Source organism: Mauremys mutica, chromosome 1 (assembly GCF_020497125.1).
Source record: "Mauremys mutica isolate MM-2020 ecotype Southern chromosome 1, ASM2049712v1, whole genome shotgun sequence".
Taxonomy (NCBI): domain Eukaryota; kingdom Metazoa; phylum Chordata; order Testudines; family Geoemydidae; genus Mauremys; species Mauremys mutica.
In genome coordinates, this window is record NC_059072.1 from 202,856,703 (window position 1) to 202,874,150 (window position 17,448).

At 38.0% G+C, this 17,448-nt stretch overlaps 1 protein-coding gene across 1 annotated transcript in view; it reads left to right on the top strand.

The window, feature by feature from the left end:
* The window catches only part of DYRK1A (dual specificity tyrosine phosphorylation regulated kinase 1A), a 139,462-nt gene that overhangs the window by 104,003 nt on the left and 18,011 nt on the right, over window positions 1-17,448 (top strand). The window contains exons 4-6 of the mRNA XM_045002459.1: window positions 5,177-5,269; window positions 7,502-7,690; window positions 9,058-9,205. Of these exons, the coding sequence (XP_044858394.1) occupies window positions 5,177-5,269; window positions 7,502-7,690; window positions 9,058-9,205 (430 nt within the window). The remainder of the gene's footprint in view (window positions 1-5,176; window positions 5,270-7,501; window positions 7,691-9,057; window positions 9,206-17,448) is intronic.

Sequence of the window (17,448 nt, forward strand, 5' to 3'; positions counted from 1 at the left end):
AGATCAAAGATCCAGTTCATTGTTTTGGTGTTACTGTACGTAGCAGCCTCAGGGTCGCATATTGGCCAGTGGGGGGAGTCTTCTTGGGTATGATTTCTTAGTTCAACCAGATGTCCTGTAATATTCTCTCTTGCAACACCTTCAGCCCAATAAAGTGTTTAGTTTTTTTCTTTTTTCCCCCTGTTGTTGTTTCAGTGACTGTATTTGTAAACAGTGTGAGTGAGGGTCTTTCTCTAGTAGTTTGTTTGCTATGTTGGGATTATTGGACAAAATTTTTAGTTTTATAGACTCCAACCTCCATCTTCTGGCCAGACTGCTGCACTGCACCACTTGCTCCTGTTTAAGTTCAGTGCCTTGGCTGGTGAGTTCAGGTGCTTTTCCTCTGATACGAGACTTTCCTGAAAATTCCTAAACCTTCCATATCTGGAACAAGCCTAATTCTTCCTAATTTCAGTAAAAAAATTGTTGGATTTTTAATAGCTCCTCTCCAAGCACAAATGTTTTATTAAATATTTCCTCAGACTCTACCAGTCACATTGGGACAAATTAAAGAAATCTTCCTTCAGTCTCCAAGACTCCTCATTTCTTCTTAGCCTCCTCATTTCTAGCATTTAGGACTGAAATGTTTTCCACAAAGATCCTGGTGTTGGTGGATACCAAAGGGAGCACCCAATTATTTGAAAGAAAATACAGATTTCTCTAAAATGGCCTTCATATCTATTGTCAGTTGTCTCCTGCCCTCTATGGTTGTCAAAGCTTGTATGGCTTATTGTTGGGATAGAGCATCCAGCAAGAGGGAAAAACAACTTAGATCCAGCAAATTGACTCTGGTTTACATTTACGGGAAATAATGCTGCCTGCTTCTTATTTACAATGTCACCTGAAAGTGAGAACAGATGTTCATATGGCACTGTTGTAGCCAGTGTTGCAAAGTATTTACCTGCTGGATATGCTAAACATTTGTATGCCCCTTTATGCTTTGACTTGTAGGCTCTAAAGTAGTAATAATTCTACATTTGAAAGTGACACTTTCACGATAGAGAGATTGTACTAGAGTACTTGTATGAGATGTATTGAAAAATACTGTTTTCTTTTATACAGTACAAATATTTGTAGTACCAATAATATAAAGTGAGCACTGTACACTTTATTCTGTGGTGTAATTGAAATCAATGTATTTAAAAATTTAGAAAAATGTCCAAAAATATTTATAATTTACATTGGCATTCTATTATTGTTTAATAGTGCGATTAAAAAACAGTTGCAATTAATCACAGTTTTAAAATCTAGTTGATTTGTTTTGTGTTAAACGCTTGCATTAACTGCAGTTAATTGACAGCCCTAAAATAACTAAATAACTGGAATTCTTAGTCGGATACAGTGGTATAAAATTTAAATTCCTTTGTTTGTAAAATCAAAGTCACGCTAGACGTAGCCAGAATCTTTTCTAATCCTTGTTATACTCAATTTAATTTTTTTTTAAAGTATCCAAATATCTCTTCATTGATTAGGACATATATTTTACAGGATATATATCCCCTGTCATAAAATTTCCCATAATGAAATGCGGTATATTTAACAAGAAACACGACTGCTTTGGGCAGTAAAGAATAGGACCACATGAAGAAATTTGTGTGGCAGTCACTTAGTTATCTATTCCCTCTTTTACCAAACACTACAAAATTAACATTGTTGTCAGCTGATACATTCAGGCTGCTCTGAACCAATTAAAAAAGTGAAAATAGATCAATTTAATGTGCATAGCTGGGACTCTTAGGCTTGTTGCCTACTCTGTTTTTATTCTTTGGTTGTTTCCTGTTCTGACTTTGTGCTTCCCAACTGTCATTTGCATACCAACAAATGGGTCATATGAAATAAAAAATTTGATTTTCTTATTTGTAATTTTAATTTCTCCCTGCTATGCATGTCCTGCTCCATTAATCTGTTAGGATGATAAAATTTTGTTGTTTATTGACAAGTATAATTGCAGTGAAACTACTTGATTGTCATTTATCTTGGAATTTATACATATTTTCTGAGTTATGTTTTCCAACATTCAATTTTGGAAATATCTTTTGGGGTTGCAGTTAGCTATGTGGCCAGCAGGTAGAGACTGGAGTCTGCAAAGCAGGATTTTTTTTTTTTTATTTTTTTTTACCAGAGAGCTGCCTCAAAGCTAAAGGAAAGGCAGGATTACCTAACAATATAGTACGGTGTGGTGCCACTATGCAAAATGGGTGTTGTCCCCTTCCTGTGCTATCATTCTCCTCTTTCCTTCATCAGCGGAAGAGGTGGTTATATAACTGGAGTAAGATTCAAATCTTTCATATTCTTCTGAGGGGATCTTGCTGTACCATTGGAATGTCCTGATTAAGAATATAGCTAAGAATTTTAAAATGCAGCCTATGGAGGAAAAAGGTGGAAGATTCTTACCTTTTTTTCCTTCCCAATCTTCCATCCCATTTTTCAGAAGGCAGAGAGGAAAATATTGCCTCTTTAAAAAGTTAATACAGGTCAGATTAGAAACCTTTTCACTTGTGCCCGCAGTATCCACACAGGGGAGTTACAGAGCAGCACTTTGGTGCATGCTGCTATTCACATCCCCATAGTTCTAGTTTCCCATTACTGTGGTCCTATTTGAAGAGGACTATGTTAATGCAAACTAGGAACCTTTTGGCTTGTGCCTGGAGCATCCACATTGGGAAGTTGCAGTGCAACCCTTTGGTGCATGCTGCTATTCACACCCCTATAGTCTGAACTGTGGGACAGTGTAGACAAGCTCTGAGTGATGCTGCACAGGTGTGATTGAAAGCATGATTTGGAGATAAAGGAGTTAGGGTTATCACTGAGAAGCTGTGAAGGGCGCAAGTTGACCTGAAGAATCTTAATTATTGTTTGTGGTTTACAAGAAGAAAAGAAAACCAGCTTGATTTTTCTCAAGGTGACTTTTCAGGGCTTTGCTAGAACTTTTTTTTACTTGTAAAGTGAACAAATTTGAGCTAGAAATTAGAGATGATCAACATGGAACCCCTCCATGCTATTCTACAGAGGAAAATATGCATGGGTCCTACACACGCCTATCACAACATGGGGTGTACCTCATCCAGAGCACTATATGCCCCAATAACGTTGTGGGTGAAACAAGACAATCACTATGCTCTTGAATGAATTCACACTGGAAGATAAGACAGAAACACTATATCACTTATGGGTGAACACTTTTCGCAAAGGGATCACGCTGTATCTGACCTGTCAGTCCTTTTTCTCAAGGGAAACCTGTACAACACTTTCAAAAGACAAGCCAGAGTGCTTAAATCCATAACTTTGCTAGATACTAAAAATCATGGACTGAATGAGACACTGGATTTATGGTTTATTATAACAATCTATAACCCATTAGCGCCACCTCCTGCAACCTCTCTCCCCCATTCCTTCCCCCCCCCCCATGACTGGAATGGTGTTAATGAGGGCCACTTCACCTTGAATGGTCCCTTGAAATGTGTTGGCTACTTATTCTAAAAAACCTGTTTCACCTTGTATTTATCTGTGACAGTCCATGTATGTTTTCTAGACCTGAAGAAGAGCTGTGTGTAAGAGAGACAAGCTTTCGATCACTAACAGAAGTTGGTTCAATAAAAGATATTACCTCACTCATCTTGTCTGTTTTATATGCTAGGACCAACAGGGCTATAACACTGCATTCTACAGAATAGGCATGCTGCTTGCTTCTTCCACAGCTGGGAGAACAACCCCACAAAGTCTAGTCTGTGACAGCAGAGAGACTGGTCATTACACCTGCCTTGAACAAAGTGTAGCCTTTATGTTTTCACCTGTGACATGAGTAGAGTGACTAATGGATAGTGACAGAGCCTCCAGCCACACTACCAAATTCCTGCTCTTGCCTCAAATGCTTATAAGGACATTGCCAACTGAAAAATCATATTTACATATGTAAACTTGGTACCATCTAGGTTTATAAGTAAATCCTACAATTATTAGAACTGAAGCAGATTAGAGGGAGAAATAATTCCCTTTATATTTCAGTTTATTTTCTTCATTTTACGGCACTTTATTTTATAGCATTTTATAGTGAGTTTTGCTGTCTTGTCAATGGTGTATACTGTTCTTCTTGGCTCTGCAAAAGGGTGTTTATCAGTTATAGTGAAACTGATGAGGCTGTAGGCTAGATTGTGAACACAGCGAAGAGAAAAGTGTTCCTGAGCACGTTTAGTGATGTCGCGTGGGCACTACAGCAACACAACTGTCTAATTGTGAACAGGAATTAGAAAAGAGTAGTCTTTTACTTGCTGCTTAAAGGTTGTTCTATCAGAAAATTGAATGTTTAAAAACTAATCAGTTTTGGAAAATACTTAAAAGGAACAAAAATTTTATTTAAAAAAAATATACTTTCAGTTTGTCCTGAACAGATCCATTTACGTCTAGATCTCTCACATTATATAGATTGATAGATTCCAAAGCCAGAAGGGACCATTGTGAACATCTGGTCTGGCCTCCTGTATAAAACAGGCTATAGAACTTCCCCAAAATAATTTCTAGAGCATATCTTTAGAAAAAATATTCAGTCTTGATTTAAAAATTGTGAGTAATGGAGAATCCATCACAACTCTTGGTAAATTGTTCCAGTGGTTAATTACTATCACCGTTAAAGATTTATACCTTATTTCCAGTCTGAATTTGTCTAGCTTCAGTTGTATACCAGCTTTTCTAAGCCCACTATAATATCACTGAATATAATGAAGCATTTTTGAAATGTACTGACTCTGCTATTCCATAACAGCATTTGTGGCATTTTACTATTGAAACAGTTGGTATACCTGTATTCATTATTTTTTTATGTTTGTTTTTTAAATGCAAGTATGTTTAAAATACAAATATTTTGCATGTGCTTCATAAGTCGGGATCAGAGAGGGAGGTGGGGGATGAAAGGCAATAAGGGGGTATATTGTCAACTAGCTCAAAAACAATGAGAATATTAAACCTATTAGTAGTAGTAATTTTTTATTTAAACACAGCTTTGTAAATATTAGAAATTCATCAGTTAGAGTGGTTAGGATTAGATTTAGGCAGTTTCACTTCTGCAGAGTAGTAATTATTTAGTTAAAGTGCTAGTTTTTTCTGTCTGTTTAAAGTGATGCCTGATATTGTCATGTTACAGAGGCGGATGCCCCAAACTTTCCGTGATCCAGCTACTGCTCCCCTGAGGAAACTCTCCGTTGATCTGATCAAAACATACAAACATATTAATGAGGTAAAGACCACATAGTTCACCGTTATATTTGTATTTAATGTATGATAACTTGCTAATAATTACAATATGTAGTGTTATCAAAAATATTGATTAAAATGTTCCAAGTAGATTTTTCTATAAGATGCAATGAATTTAGGCACATTTCTTTTACTGGCACATTATACAGGTATTCTTTTTCTTAATTTATGAATTAACTTGATGAATTCTAAATTAAACAAGTCCATGTACTTTTATTGTAAATAAAAATAACATGCAAGTACAAAAGGGTTTGTGCCCTTTTTTATTCTTTATTATGTATTTAAAATATGGGTTCATCCCCCCACCCCCCCTGTAGAGATATCAGTAATGCCTTGTCTTCTCTTCTTTGGTGGGAAGTCTCCTTGAAGGACCTGACGTGGAAACTTTCTCTGCCTTTAATTTAAAGGGGCTTGGTGGGTGTTGAATATTTAGGCCTAAATTTTCAAAAGTGACTATTTTGGGCTCCTCAGTTTTCATGTGCCCAACTTCAGACAACTTTAACGAGCCTGATTTGTCAGAACTGTTGAGTACCTGCCTTCGGAAAACGAGGTCCCTTTCAGTTGTCTGAAGCTGAGCACCCAAATCACGGCTCCCAAAATCAACAGTCACTTTTGAAAGTGTAGGTCTTCGTAATTTTGTTTTGTTCCGTTTTTCCTTCCAACGGTTCATAGAGCATTTACTTTCCATTGATTTTACCAACAACACGTGTTCTAAACATTGAATAAAAATCAGATTCCCTATCAATTGCTCGTGTTTCACTACTTGATACCTGTGAGGTCATAATCCTACTGGGCCTCCAGTCCATAATCTTCTGGAAAAGAAGGCCTAGATAGCAGTTGAATTGCTATTGTAAATATAAATAAACTTGAAGGTCTCTTATATGTATCATCAGGAAAACATAAGCCATCTTTGCCTTTCATGTTATCTTTTGATTGCTTTATCTTTTAGAAAAATTGTGTTTCTATAAAGCCTCCTTAATTGATCTGATTATCTTAATTATTCAAAATCCAAAAGAAGGCAGAGTTATAAAGCAAGGAAGTGGTGATGTCCTCCGAGATGCCTGTGGTGATTGTAGAATAAAAGAAATGGCACTGCAGCCATCCATGATTTCACTTTGTTTTTTCTTTTAGTCTTGGGTACTTATGGACTGTAGTCTGGCAAAATTACTGTCTCTAATCAAGACCTCAGCAGTTTAAAAGCAGCTGTTGTTATCTAGTGGCCTGTGCTTGAGCTTGGGAGTCCAGAACTGCTGTCACTGAGAGGCCTTAGCAAGATGTTTAATTCCTTTTGCCTCACTTTTTCTACCCTATTGTTTTGTACAGCGCTTGAAAAATATAAAATGTTAAGTGCCAAGTATTTCCATATTTAATTATCATTATTATATTGTGTATATATTGTAATGCTAGGCAACAATTGAATCTTTTGTTACTCAGCTTCTCCCAATGCTTACATATTTAATTTTACTTTCTGTTGGTTACACTTTAGTCTTTGTCTTGCCTTTTTAAACATAAATAAAGATGTTAGGTTAATTTTTGTGTGTGTGTCATAGGACTGTAAGGGTCCTGAAGAGGTCGTCTAGTCCAATTCCCTGCATTCAAGGCAGGACTAAGTATTACCTTTTTTGTGTGTGAGAGACAGTAAGTGACTTAACCCATGGTGTGTTTTATCTTTTGTACCCTTTGTTTTTAATAGGCTCAAAGGCTACATTTTATGAATATGTTGCTGTGGTGTGCTTACAGACGTTAAATATTCATAAATATTGGGATATTTGCTTTTGGTATAATGACTGAATTTCAGATCCTATGATATAATTAAAACACTGTGTGCACTTCTGAAGGGACACATTAATTCAAAAATTTCTTTTTTCCCTGAAACTTTATCTACTTTATTTATAAATATCATTTAGGATTATTATGTCTAAAATTATAATTTTTAGATATATTTTTTGTTTATGAATTTGATAGCTCTGTGTTAAGAGATTCACTGTTTTCTCGGTATAGTCAGTTAGTTTTCCTGGTTTTTATGGGTGTCTTTCACACAGCAACAGGGGAGGGAAAAATAACTTTTTAAAAATGGAAAATGGGTTTGTAAAGCCAGAAAATTTTGCTGGTGGGGGAGAGAGAGGGGAGACTAGAGTAGTGCCTGAAGATATTCTTTACTGATTAAAGTGACACCATCAGTTGAAATTTAAACCAGTATGTTTCTCATCTTCAGGTTTACTATGCAAAAAAGAAGAGGCGGCACCAACAGGGTCAAGGAGATGATTCCAGTCATAAAAAGGAACGGAAAGTTTACAACGATGGCTATGATGATGACAACTATGACTACATTGTAAAAAATGGGGAAAAGTGGATGGATCGTTATGAAATTGACTCTTTAATTGGCAAAGGATCCTTTGGGCAGGTAATGGATGTCAGCTGAAAAATCATTAATTCGTTTTAGTTCTAATAGCCATCTAAATGAGTTAATATCCAAGCCACACCCCGTGTCTCATGTAAAGATTGCTTCCTTATTCATAAGCTCTTGGAATAAGATGTCTACTCAAAATTTCTGCATTTGTGATTTTTCTTGTTTATAAAACATGAAATTTGAATTTTCTTGAGCAAGCACATCGAGTAACTGCTTTTGCAAGATAATCAAACCTATTAATTTGGAAAAGAGACAACTAAGGGGAGATATGATTGAAGTCTATAAAATCATGACTCGTGTAGAGAAAGTAGATAAGGAAGTGTTGTTTACTACTTCTCATAACACAAGAACTAGGGGTCACCAAATGAAATTAATAGGCAGCAGGTTAAGACAATAAAAGGAAATATTTCTTCACACAATGCACACTAAACCTGTGGAACTTCTAGCCGGAGAATGTTGTGAAGGCCAAGACCATAACAGGGTTCAAAAAAGAAAGAACTAGATAAATTCATAGAGGATACGTCCATCAATGGCTATTACCCAGGATGGGCAGGAATGGTGTCCCTAGCCTCTGTTTGCCAGAAGCTGGGAATGAGTGACAGGGGATTTATCACTTGATGATTACCTGTTCTTTTAATTCCCTCTGGGGCATCTGGCACTGGTCACTGTCGGAAGACAGGTACTGGGCTAGATGGACCTTTGGTCTGACCCAGTAGGGCCATTCTTATGTTCTTATGTTATGTTCTTAATTTAACACTTAACTCACATTTGCTGTCATTCAGAATTTTTAGCACACGGTGTTATGGAAACCCATATTTAATTTTCTGTGCTTCGGGGGCTAACACAAGCAGATAGCATAGAGTATGTAATAAATACACATCATACCCAAGTTAACTCTTGAAAAAGGCATTTGGAGAGTTAAGCATTTCTAAATAGAGAATGTTTAATAGAAAGTGATTTTACTCTATTTTCTGTATTGATTTTCTTTTATACTTATACTTGAATTAGATGTTATTTCCTCAGTCCACCTTCTCAGTGAAGTCTGAATCTTGTTTTTGTGATTTTTGTTATGAAAATTAATATCATATCACAATATCACCTATGGCTTCACAGTAGAAGGAAGAAAAGAAAATTGTCTAGAAAGGATGAAAATTGTTATTTTCAAGACATATTTTCAATAAGAATTAAATGCACTTAGTAAAATTTTGAAATATAAACTGGATTACTAAAGTATGTTTTAAATATGATTAATTTTGAAGCTTTCTTGGTTTTGAAAGTCTCTGTTTAATAAATAAATTTAATGAAATGTGCGGTTACTTAAACATTTTATTTAGCATGTCTTTTTTTTTTTTCTCTTTCAGGTTGTAAAGGCTTATGATCGTGTGGAACAGGAGTGGGTTGCTATTAAAATTATAAAGAACAAGAAGGCTTTCCTAAATCAAGCCCAGATTGAAGTGCGGCTTTTGGAGCTTATGAACAAACATGACACTGAAATGAAATACTATATAGGTATTAAGATAATTCTTATTTTTATTCATTTGCAAATATTTGAGAATTGGCCGGAGAACCTAAGACCATGCTACTAATTTTACAGTGCTCATAATGTTGAGGAATTATACATTTGTTTGATTTTTACGTCGATAGTTATTTTACAGCAGACTATCTTACATAAAGAGAACAGCTGACTTGTGCATGTAGAACTTGATCCAGAAGAAGTTGTATGAGACCATGTGACATTATTAACTCCCTTGTGTTTTTAACCACGAGTTCTACTGCTGTATATGGCAATCAGATTGGACAGGGTCTGTTTTGCTCCTGAGAAGGGGGCAGTCTTCAGTCCCTACTGCCTCTTCTTAATATGGAAAAGTTGCTGGTAAAGCAATTTTAACTTATACAGGGGGTATAAATTCCGGAAAAAAATAAGCCCAATTTAATTGTGGTACCAGAGAAGATCATATTGCTGGCATTTGCCCACTTCTCATAGAAACATGCTAAAAGGAGGCAGAAGCTCCAATTCACTTCCCAGATGGATCCAGACATTGTACATTTCTTAAACTTGGCCTTTTAAGAAGACAAGGCAGGAAGTCATTTTTCTTATCCTCTCTGTGTACTTGGGATAGTTGGAACTCTGTTGTGGACCAACATGTTCCCACAAGAGAAGAATGTTCTTATGACAACTAATGGCTGCCCTTTCCCCTCCCACCTCTCCTCCACTTTCCCTGAGACAGGATGAGGGGAATAGGCAGGAAGTTGCCTGGACCATTGTCTACGACTGGTTCCACGTTCTCTCTTTGAACCATTAAATGTGTGTTCCATGTCTTATTTATCAAAGTTGCATTCCTTGTGGTCACCACCTCAGCCAGAAGAGTGGTTGAGCTGGGAGCCATAATGGTGAATCTGCCATAAACTATATTCAGTAACAAACTCTCTCTTTGAGACTATATCTGAAATTCACCTCCAAAGAAGTTTTGGAGTTTCATATAAACTACTCAATCCATTGACCTGTGTTTTTTCCAAAACTGCATGTATCTGAAGAGGAGAGGAGACTTCACTACCTTGATGTACATCACACTCTTGCCTTCTACCTGCAAAGGACAAAACCAGTTAGAAAATCACCTAGATTGTTTCACAGTATAGCAGAATGAGTCTGAGGTCAAACTGTATCTTCCCAGAGGATCTCTTGGTGGATTTTGGGCTATATCCTACTCATGCAGCTGTTTTCTGTGTTCGAGCTTTTATTCTCTGGGAAATGTCACACAGATGTCCACATCGGCACAAAAAATATAATTTATTTCCTAGTGTTGTAGCTGTTTTGGTCCCAGGATATTAGGGAGATAAGGTGGATGAGATCATATATTTTATTGGACCAACTTCTGTTGGTGAAAGAGAAATGCTTTCGAGCTACACAGAGCTCTTCTTCTGGTCTGTTTAGCTTGAGAGCTTCTCTTTTACCCACAGAAGTTGGTCCAATAAAATATATGATCTCATCCACCTTGTTTCTCGAATTTATTTCCTAGTAATTTCTATCTATACCTCTGTTCTGCCAGCATAGGAATCTGGCCCTTTTGTCAGTGAAAAGTCCCAAGTTATAGGCTGTGTATGTTTTGAAAAGTAGTATTACTAATATAAAGTTGGGTTTTGGCTCAAGTCAACTGGAAAGTCAATGAGGCATGGTCTAGCTAAGGCTGTTAGCCAATCAGAGCCAACACTTAGTTTTGCTTGCCAGCCTTCCTGTTGAAAAGAGGTGGAGCTACCCATTTATCCTGTGCAGATTAAACCGGCATATAGAAAGGAATTTCCAGGTAAAATATATTAATTAGAAAGCTACATAGAATTGTAGACTTTAAGGTCAGAAGGGACCATTATGATCATCTAGTCTGACCTCCAGCACAATGCAGGCCACAGAATCTCACCCATCCACTCCTGTATCAAACCTGTGTCTGAGCCATTGAAGTCCTGAAATCATGGTTTAAAGACTTCAAGGTGCAGAGAACCTTCCAGCAAATGACCCATGCCCCACGCTGCAGAGGAAGGCAAACCTCCCCAGGACTTCTGCCAGTCTGCCCTGGAAGAAGATTCCTTCCCGACCTCAAATATGGCGATCAGCTAAACCCTGAGCATGTGGGCAAGACTCTGTAGTAACTCAGATCCCACCCCATCTAACATCCCATCACAAGTCATTGGGTATATTTACTGCTAGTAGTCAAAGACGAATTATACCATCCCCTCCATAAACTTATCAAGCTTACTCTTGAAGCCAGATATATCTTTTGCCCCCACTACTTCTCTTGGAAGGCTGTTCCAGAACTTCACTCCTCTGATGGTTAGAAACCTTTGTCTAATTTCAAGTCTAAACTTCCTGATGGCCAGTTTATATCCATTTATTCTTGTGTCCACACTGGTACTGAGCTTAAATAATTCCTCTCCCTCCCTGGTATTTATTCCTCTGATATATTTATAGAGAGCAATCATAGATTCATAGACTTAAGGTCAGACGGGACCATTAAGGTCATCTAGTCTGACCTCCTGCATAATGCAGGCCACAGAATCTCACCCACCCACTTCTGTAACAAACCCCTAACCTATGTCTGAGTTATTGAAGTCCTCAAATCGTGGTTTAAAGACCTCAAGGTGCAGAGAATCCTCCAGCAAGTGATCCATGCCCCGTGCTACAGAGGATGGCGAATGCTCTATAGTAACTCAGATCCCACCCCATCTAACATCCCATCACAGCCATATCGCATTGGCAGCTCATAGTCATCCTGTGATCAACCAATCCTCCGAGGTCCTTCTCCTCCTCTATTCCTTTCAACTGATGCCTCCTCAGCTTATAACAGTAGTTCTTGCACTTTTCACTACTAAATTTCATCTTATTACTATTACTCCAGTTTACAAAGTCATCCAGATGTTCCTGTATGATATCCCAGTCCTTCTCTGTGCTGGCAATACCTCCTAGCTTGTGTCATCTGCAAACTTTATTAGCACATTCTCACTTTTTGTGCCAAGGTCAGTAATAAAAAGATTAAATAAGATTGATCCCAAAACCGATCCCTGAGGAACTCCACTAATAACCTACCTCCAGCCTGACAATTCACCTTTCAGTACGACCTGTTGTAGTCTCCCCTTTAACCAGTTCCTTATCCACCTTTCAATTTTCATATTGATCCCCATCTTTTCCAGTTTAGCTAATAATTCCCCATGTGGAACCGTATCAAATGCCTTACTGAAATCGAGGTAAATTAGATCCACTGGATTTCCTTTGTCTAAAAAATCTGTTACCTTCTCAAAGAAGGAGATCACGTTGGTTTGGCATGATCTACCTTTTGTAAAATCATGTTGTATTTTGTCCCAATTACCATTGACCTCAATGTCCTTGACTACTTTTTCCTTCAATTTTTTTTCCAAGACCTTGCATGCTACAGATGTCAAACTGACAGGCCTGTAGTTCCCCGGATCACTTTTTTCCCCTTTCTTAAAGATAGGAACTATGTTAGCAATTCTCCAGTCATACAGTACAACCCCTGAGTTTACAGATTCATTAAAAATTCTTGCTAATGGGCTTGCAATTTCATGTGTCAGTTCCTTTAATATTCTTGGATGAAGATTATCTGGGCCCCCTGATTTCGTCCCATTAAGCTGTTAGCTTCTATCTCGGATGTGGTAATATCTACCTCCATATCTTCATTCCTACTTGTCATCCTACCATTATCCCTAAACTCCTCATTAGCCTCATTAAAGACCAAGGGAAAGTATTTAGATATTGGGCCATGCCTAGATTATCCTTAACCTCCATCCTCAGTGGTCCCACTTCTTCTTTCTTTGTTTTCTTCTTATTTATATGGCTATAGAACCTTTTACTATTGGTTTTAATTCCCTTTGCAAGGGAAAACTCTACATGGCTTTGGCCTTTCTAACTTTATCCTTACATGTTCTGACCTCAATAAGGTAGCTTTCCTTGCTGATCACTCCCATCTTCCATTCCTTGTAGACTTTCTGCTTTTTCTTAATCACCTCTCTGAGATGCTTGCTCATCCAGCTTGGTCTACAACTCCTGCCTATGATTTTTTCCCCCTTTCTTGGGATGCAGGCTTCCGATAGTTTCTACAACTTTGACTTGAAGTAATTCCAGGCTTCCTCCACCTTTAGATCCCCCAAGTTCTTCAGTCCAATCCACTTCCCTAACTAATTCCTTAATTCTTTAAAGTTAGCCCTTTTGAAACCAAAAACCCTAGTCACAGATCTATTTTTGTTTAGCCTTCCATTTAGTTTAAACTGAATTAGCTCAGGATCGCTCAAACCAAGGTTGTCCCCTACAACCATTTCTTCTATGAGGTCCTCACTACTCACCAAAACCAAATCTAAAATGGTATCCCCTCTTGTTGGTTCAGCAACTACTTGGTGAAGGAATCCATCAGCTATTGCATCTAGGAAAATCTGAGCCCTATTATTATTACTAGCACTTGTCCTCCAGTCTATATCTGGGAAGTTAGTCTCCCATGATCACACAATTCCCATTAGTATTTATTTCATAAAAACCTTAGAAAGGTCTCTATCCATAGCCAAATCAGATCCCCGTGGTCTATAGCACACCCCAATCACTATCTCAGGGGAGGCTCTAGTAGCTTTCTTCCCCGATGTGATTTTTGCCCAGACAGACTCTTATTTATTCCACCCCTTCTTATTTCTTTACAGTCTACCTCATCATTGATATACAATGCTACTCCACCACCTTTGCCTTTATTTCTGTCTTTCCTAAACAGCACATACCCTTCAATACCTGTACTGCAGTCATGATGACTATTCCACCATGTTTCTGTTATCCCTATAATATCCGGTTTCACTTCCTGCACCAGTAACTCTAGTTCCTCCATTTTTTTACCTAGGCTCCTCGCATTAGTGTACAAACATCTTAATTCTTGCTGTTTGGCTTCACTCACATTCTTTACCCCATTAGGCCCAGACATTCTACTGCCAGTATCACCTATTAGAATTTTATCTACAGTACCCTTCCTCCATATGTCCATTCTCCTACCCACAACAGTATCCTTTCTTGCTTCATTTTCTTCCCTCTCAATGTTAAAATCCGGCGTGGAGATTACCTGGACATCTCCCAACCATCTCCCCCCAATTCCTAGTTTAAAGCTCTGTTAATCAGTTGTGCCAGCCTCCATCCGAGAAGTCTATTTCCCTCCCTACTCAGGTGAAGTCCATCCCGAGAGAACAGGCCTCTGTCCATGAATGCCTCCCAGTGGCCATACATCCCAAAGCCCTCCTTATAGCACCACTGCCTGAGCCATCTGTTGATCGCCATAATCTTGTGACACCTTTGTGGCTCTTCTCTAGGAACAGGCAGAATCTCACTGAAGATCATCTGAGCCTCGATTTCCTTAAGTGTCTTCCCCAGCCTGGCATAGTCTCCCTTGATACGTTCCAGCAAGAATCTAGCCGTATCATTCATTCCCACATGAAGGACAATCAGCAAATTCTTTCCTGCTCCTGTTAGGATCCTCTTCAGCCCGTATCTTAGCACCTGGCAGACAACACACCCTTCTGTTCTCTGGATCAGCTCTGGTTACAGGCCTGTCTGTTCTTCTCAGTAAGGAATCCCCAATCACGTAGACCTGCCTTTTCCTGGTGACGGTGCAATTCTCCGGTGTATCCCCTGTTCCCTCTGGCTGCAAGTCCTCTCGATTCCTATTCACCCTTGCAATCCTCTGCAACCCATCCCATATCCTCCTGGGGCTCATGTTTGGTGTCATCTCCATTGACTCTTCCCCTTTCCTTATAGGGCTAGCTGCTCTTCTCTTCTTCCTTGCCCTCTCACCTTCAGCAACTACCTGCTGTGCCCCTTCTTCCTTTTCCAACTCCGCAAACCTGTTCCTGAGCTCTATTTTTCCTTCACTAGCCCGTCTTTTCCTCCGCCGGTTCACTTAGTCACATGCTTCCACCGTCCACTTTCCTCACCCAGCAGTCTCCCCTCAGAGTTCTTTGGTCCTGCTTCCATCTGCAAGTCTGAGCTTTTCCCTTCAACCTCATCAAGTCTTTGCTCCATCATCCGCTCGAATCCCCTTCTAAACTCGACTAGAGTTTCCGCCTGTATCTCCAATCCTTGGATCTTTTCTTCCATCAGCTCTATCAGGCGGCACTTCATGCAGACAAAACTCTTTTCAGGTACCCCCTCCAGGATCATGTACATGTCGCAGCTTCCACGTCCAGTCATCTTCATTGTGTCTTCCACTGCTCAGGTCACTACAACTGCTGCCTCTGTATCTGTCATAGGTTTCCCACGTAAATCTGTGAAACACAAACCAACCCAAAACACCACCACCCACAGCAAAACAACCCCCCAACAAGCACCAAGACACTGCTAGAACACTGCACACTCCCTACAGTACCCTGTGTGTTCCTCTGCCTGCCTGTCTTAGTCTTCCCCCAAACTCCCCCTGTAAACTCCCCTGTTTACAGCTCTGTTTGCTGGCTCCTGTGCCGCTGCAGCTGTCTTTATAATAAAACTGAGAGATGAGTGAGCATTAAAGCTCACCTGGTCTCAGCACAAAAATCAGACATACATCTTTGCTGTTCCTGGTGGGTTTCATTGCATTTTCCCTGAGATGTGGTTGTGTTGTCACCTTTAATTTTGTAATAAAAACTAAATTGGTAATTAGCCAGCCCATAAGAGGCAGTATGTTAAAACTCGCAATCCTACCTGTTCTTTGCAATGTGGTAGAGTGGGAAAGATAATGGAAGGGAAGGGAAGGAATATCAGAACAGAGGAATGGTGAAGGTTGAGAAGAAATATGGAGGAAAAAGATTAATTTATTTTCTGTCATATTATAATCAATTTTAAGACGCTAATAATATTAGTAGCTTTATTGTCTCTTTATGTATGTTGGGAGTATTGGCTTATCTTTGTATTATGGAAAGATTCTCTTAAAAATGTAAAATTTTACTTAGGACTAAATTATCTAGTGACCAGATAACTATTTTAAAGCCTTACCATTTAGGAATTTTTAACTCATTTTATTCAATATTATAATTGTCAGTATGTAGAAATATGTTTTGTGATTTTTTTTAATGAAAAATATTTTAACGTGTTGTTATAACTTATTGATGTCATTCATATCTCAAATAAAAATTAAACTCCACAGCATATGACATAGAGAGATGCCTTTTAGAAATCTAAAAACTACTCTCCTTTACATTAGTTCACTGAAAATAGTGACATACTGTGTGACAATAATAAACCTCTTGAATTTTTAATATTGGATTGAGAGCCTCTGCTTGGAAAAAATCCTTGATTTAAAAAAAAAATAAAAATCCATATTTCCCCAAAACATCATGTTAAAATGTATATAACTCATAACGTTGTCCTAAAGCTACCCTTGGATTGTTTTATAAATGGGTGGTTTAATTGAGATGGCTGCCAGTGAACAAACCAATATAATGAATGTCAGTAATTCTGAACAATGGAGAAATAACACACGTATTCTGATGAAATATCACACCTGCTGTTGACTGCACTGTTTATGCAATAATTTATAATACTTCTTGACTTGCTTCAGGTTACTTTCCTGCTCCAGTATGGCTGAAATATGAGCTTGTTTATCTTTTAATATAGAAATGTTCTCATGCTGATTAATTTTTAAACCAATTCATGAATTTAAATTAATATCTTCTAGTATATACTGAACACACAACAAATCTCTCTATAAATAGACAGTTATTTGAATTGTTAAAATTGTTTCCATAAGTGTGCATCAGTTAACAGGATACTACCATGTAACTATTCAAAACTGTTACTTCTGCTAGAAACTGATGCAATTTATAAAACTTGGAAGTCTGTTTTTTCCTCAATATTTAATGAACCTTTCTGTGCTGCCCCACACTCTGGCATGTGCTGGGGTATTTTTTTTATTTATATGCAATTACTTTAAGTAGATTCACAAAACAAGTACCACATTGCCTAGATGACGCACACACAGGTGCTGCTACTTCATTGTACGTGTACACAGTAAGTTTGTAAGCATAGAAAAGTTCTTTTGATTTTGCTTATAGATGTACTTTTTATTGGAATACTCAATAGATTAATGTAGAAAGAGAAGTTGTCTATAGAAGACTCAGATTTTTTTTTAACATTTTTGAAGGCTTTCAGATATACCACGCCCACCACTGTCATAAAATAGAGATTGCGTAGATCGAGTGTGTTATAAATAAATCATGGATATTCTAGTAAACTCTATAAAATATTTAGT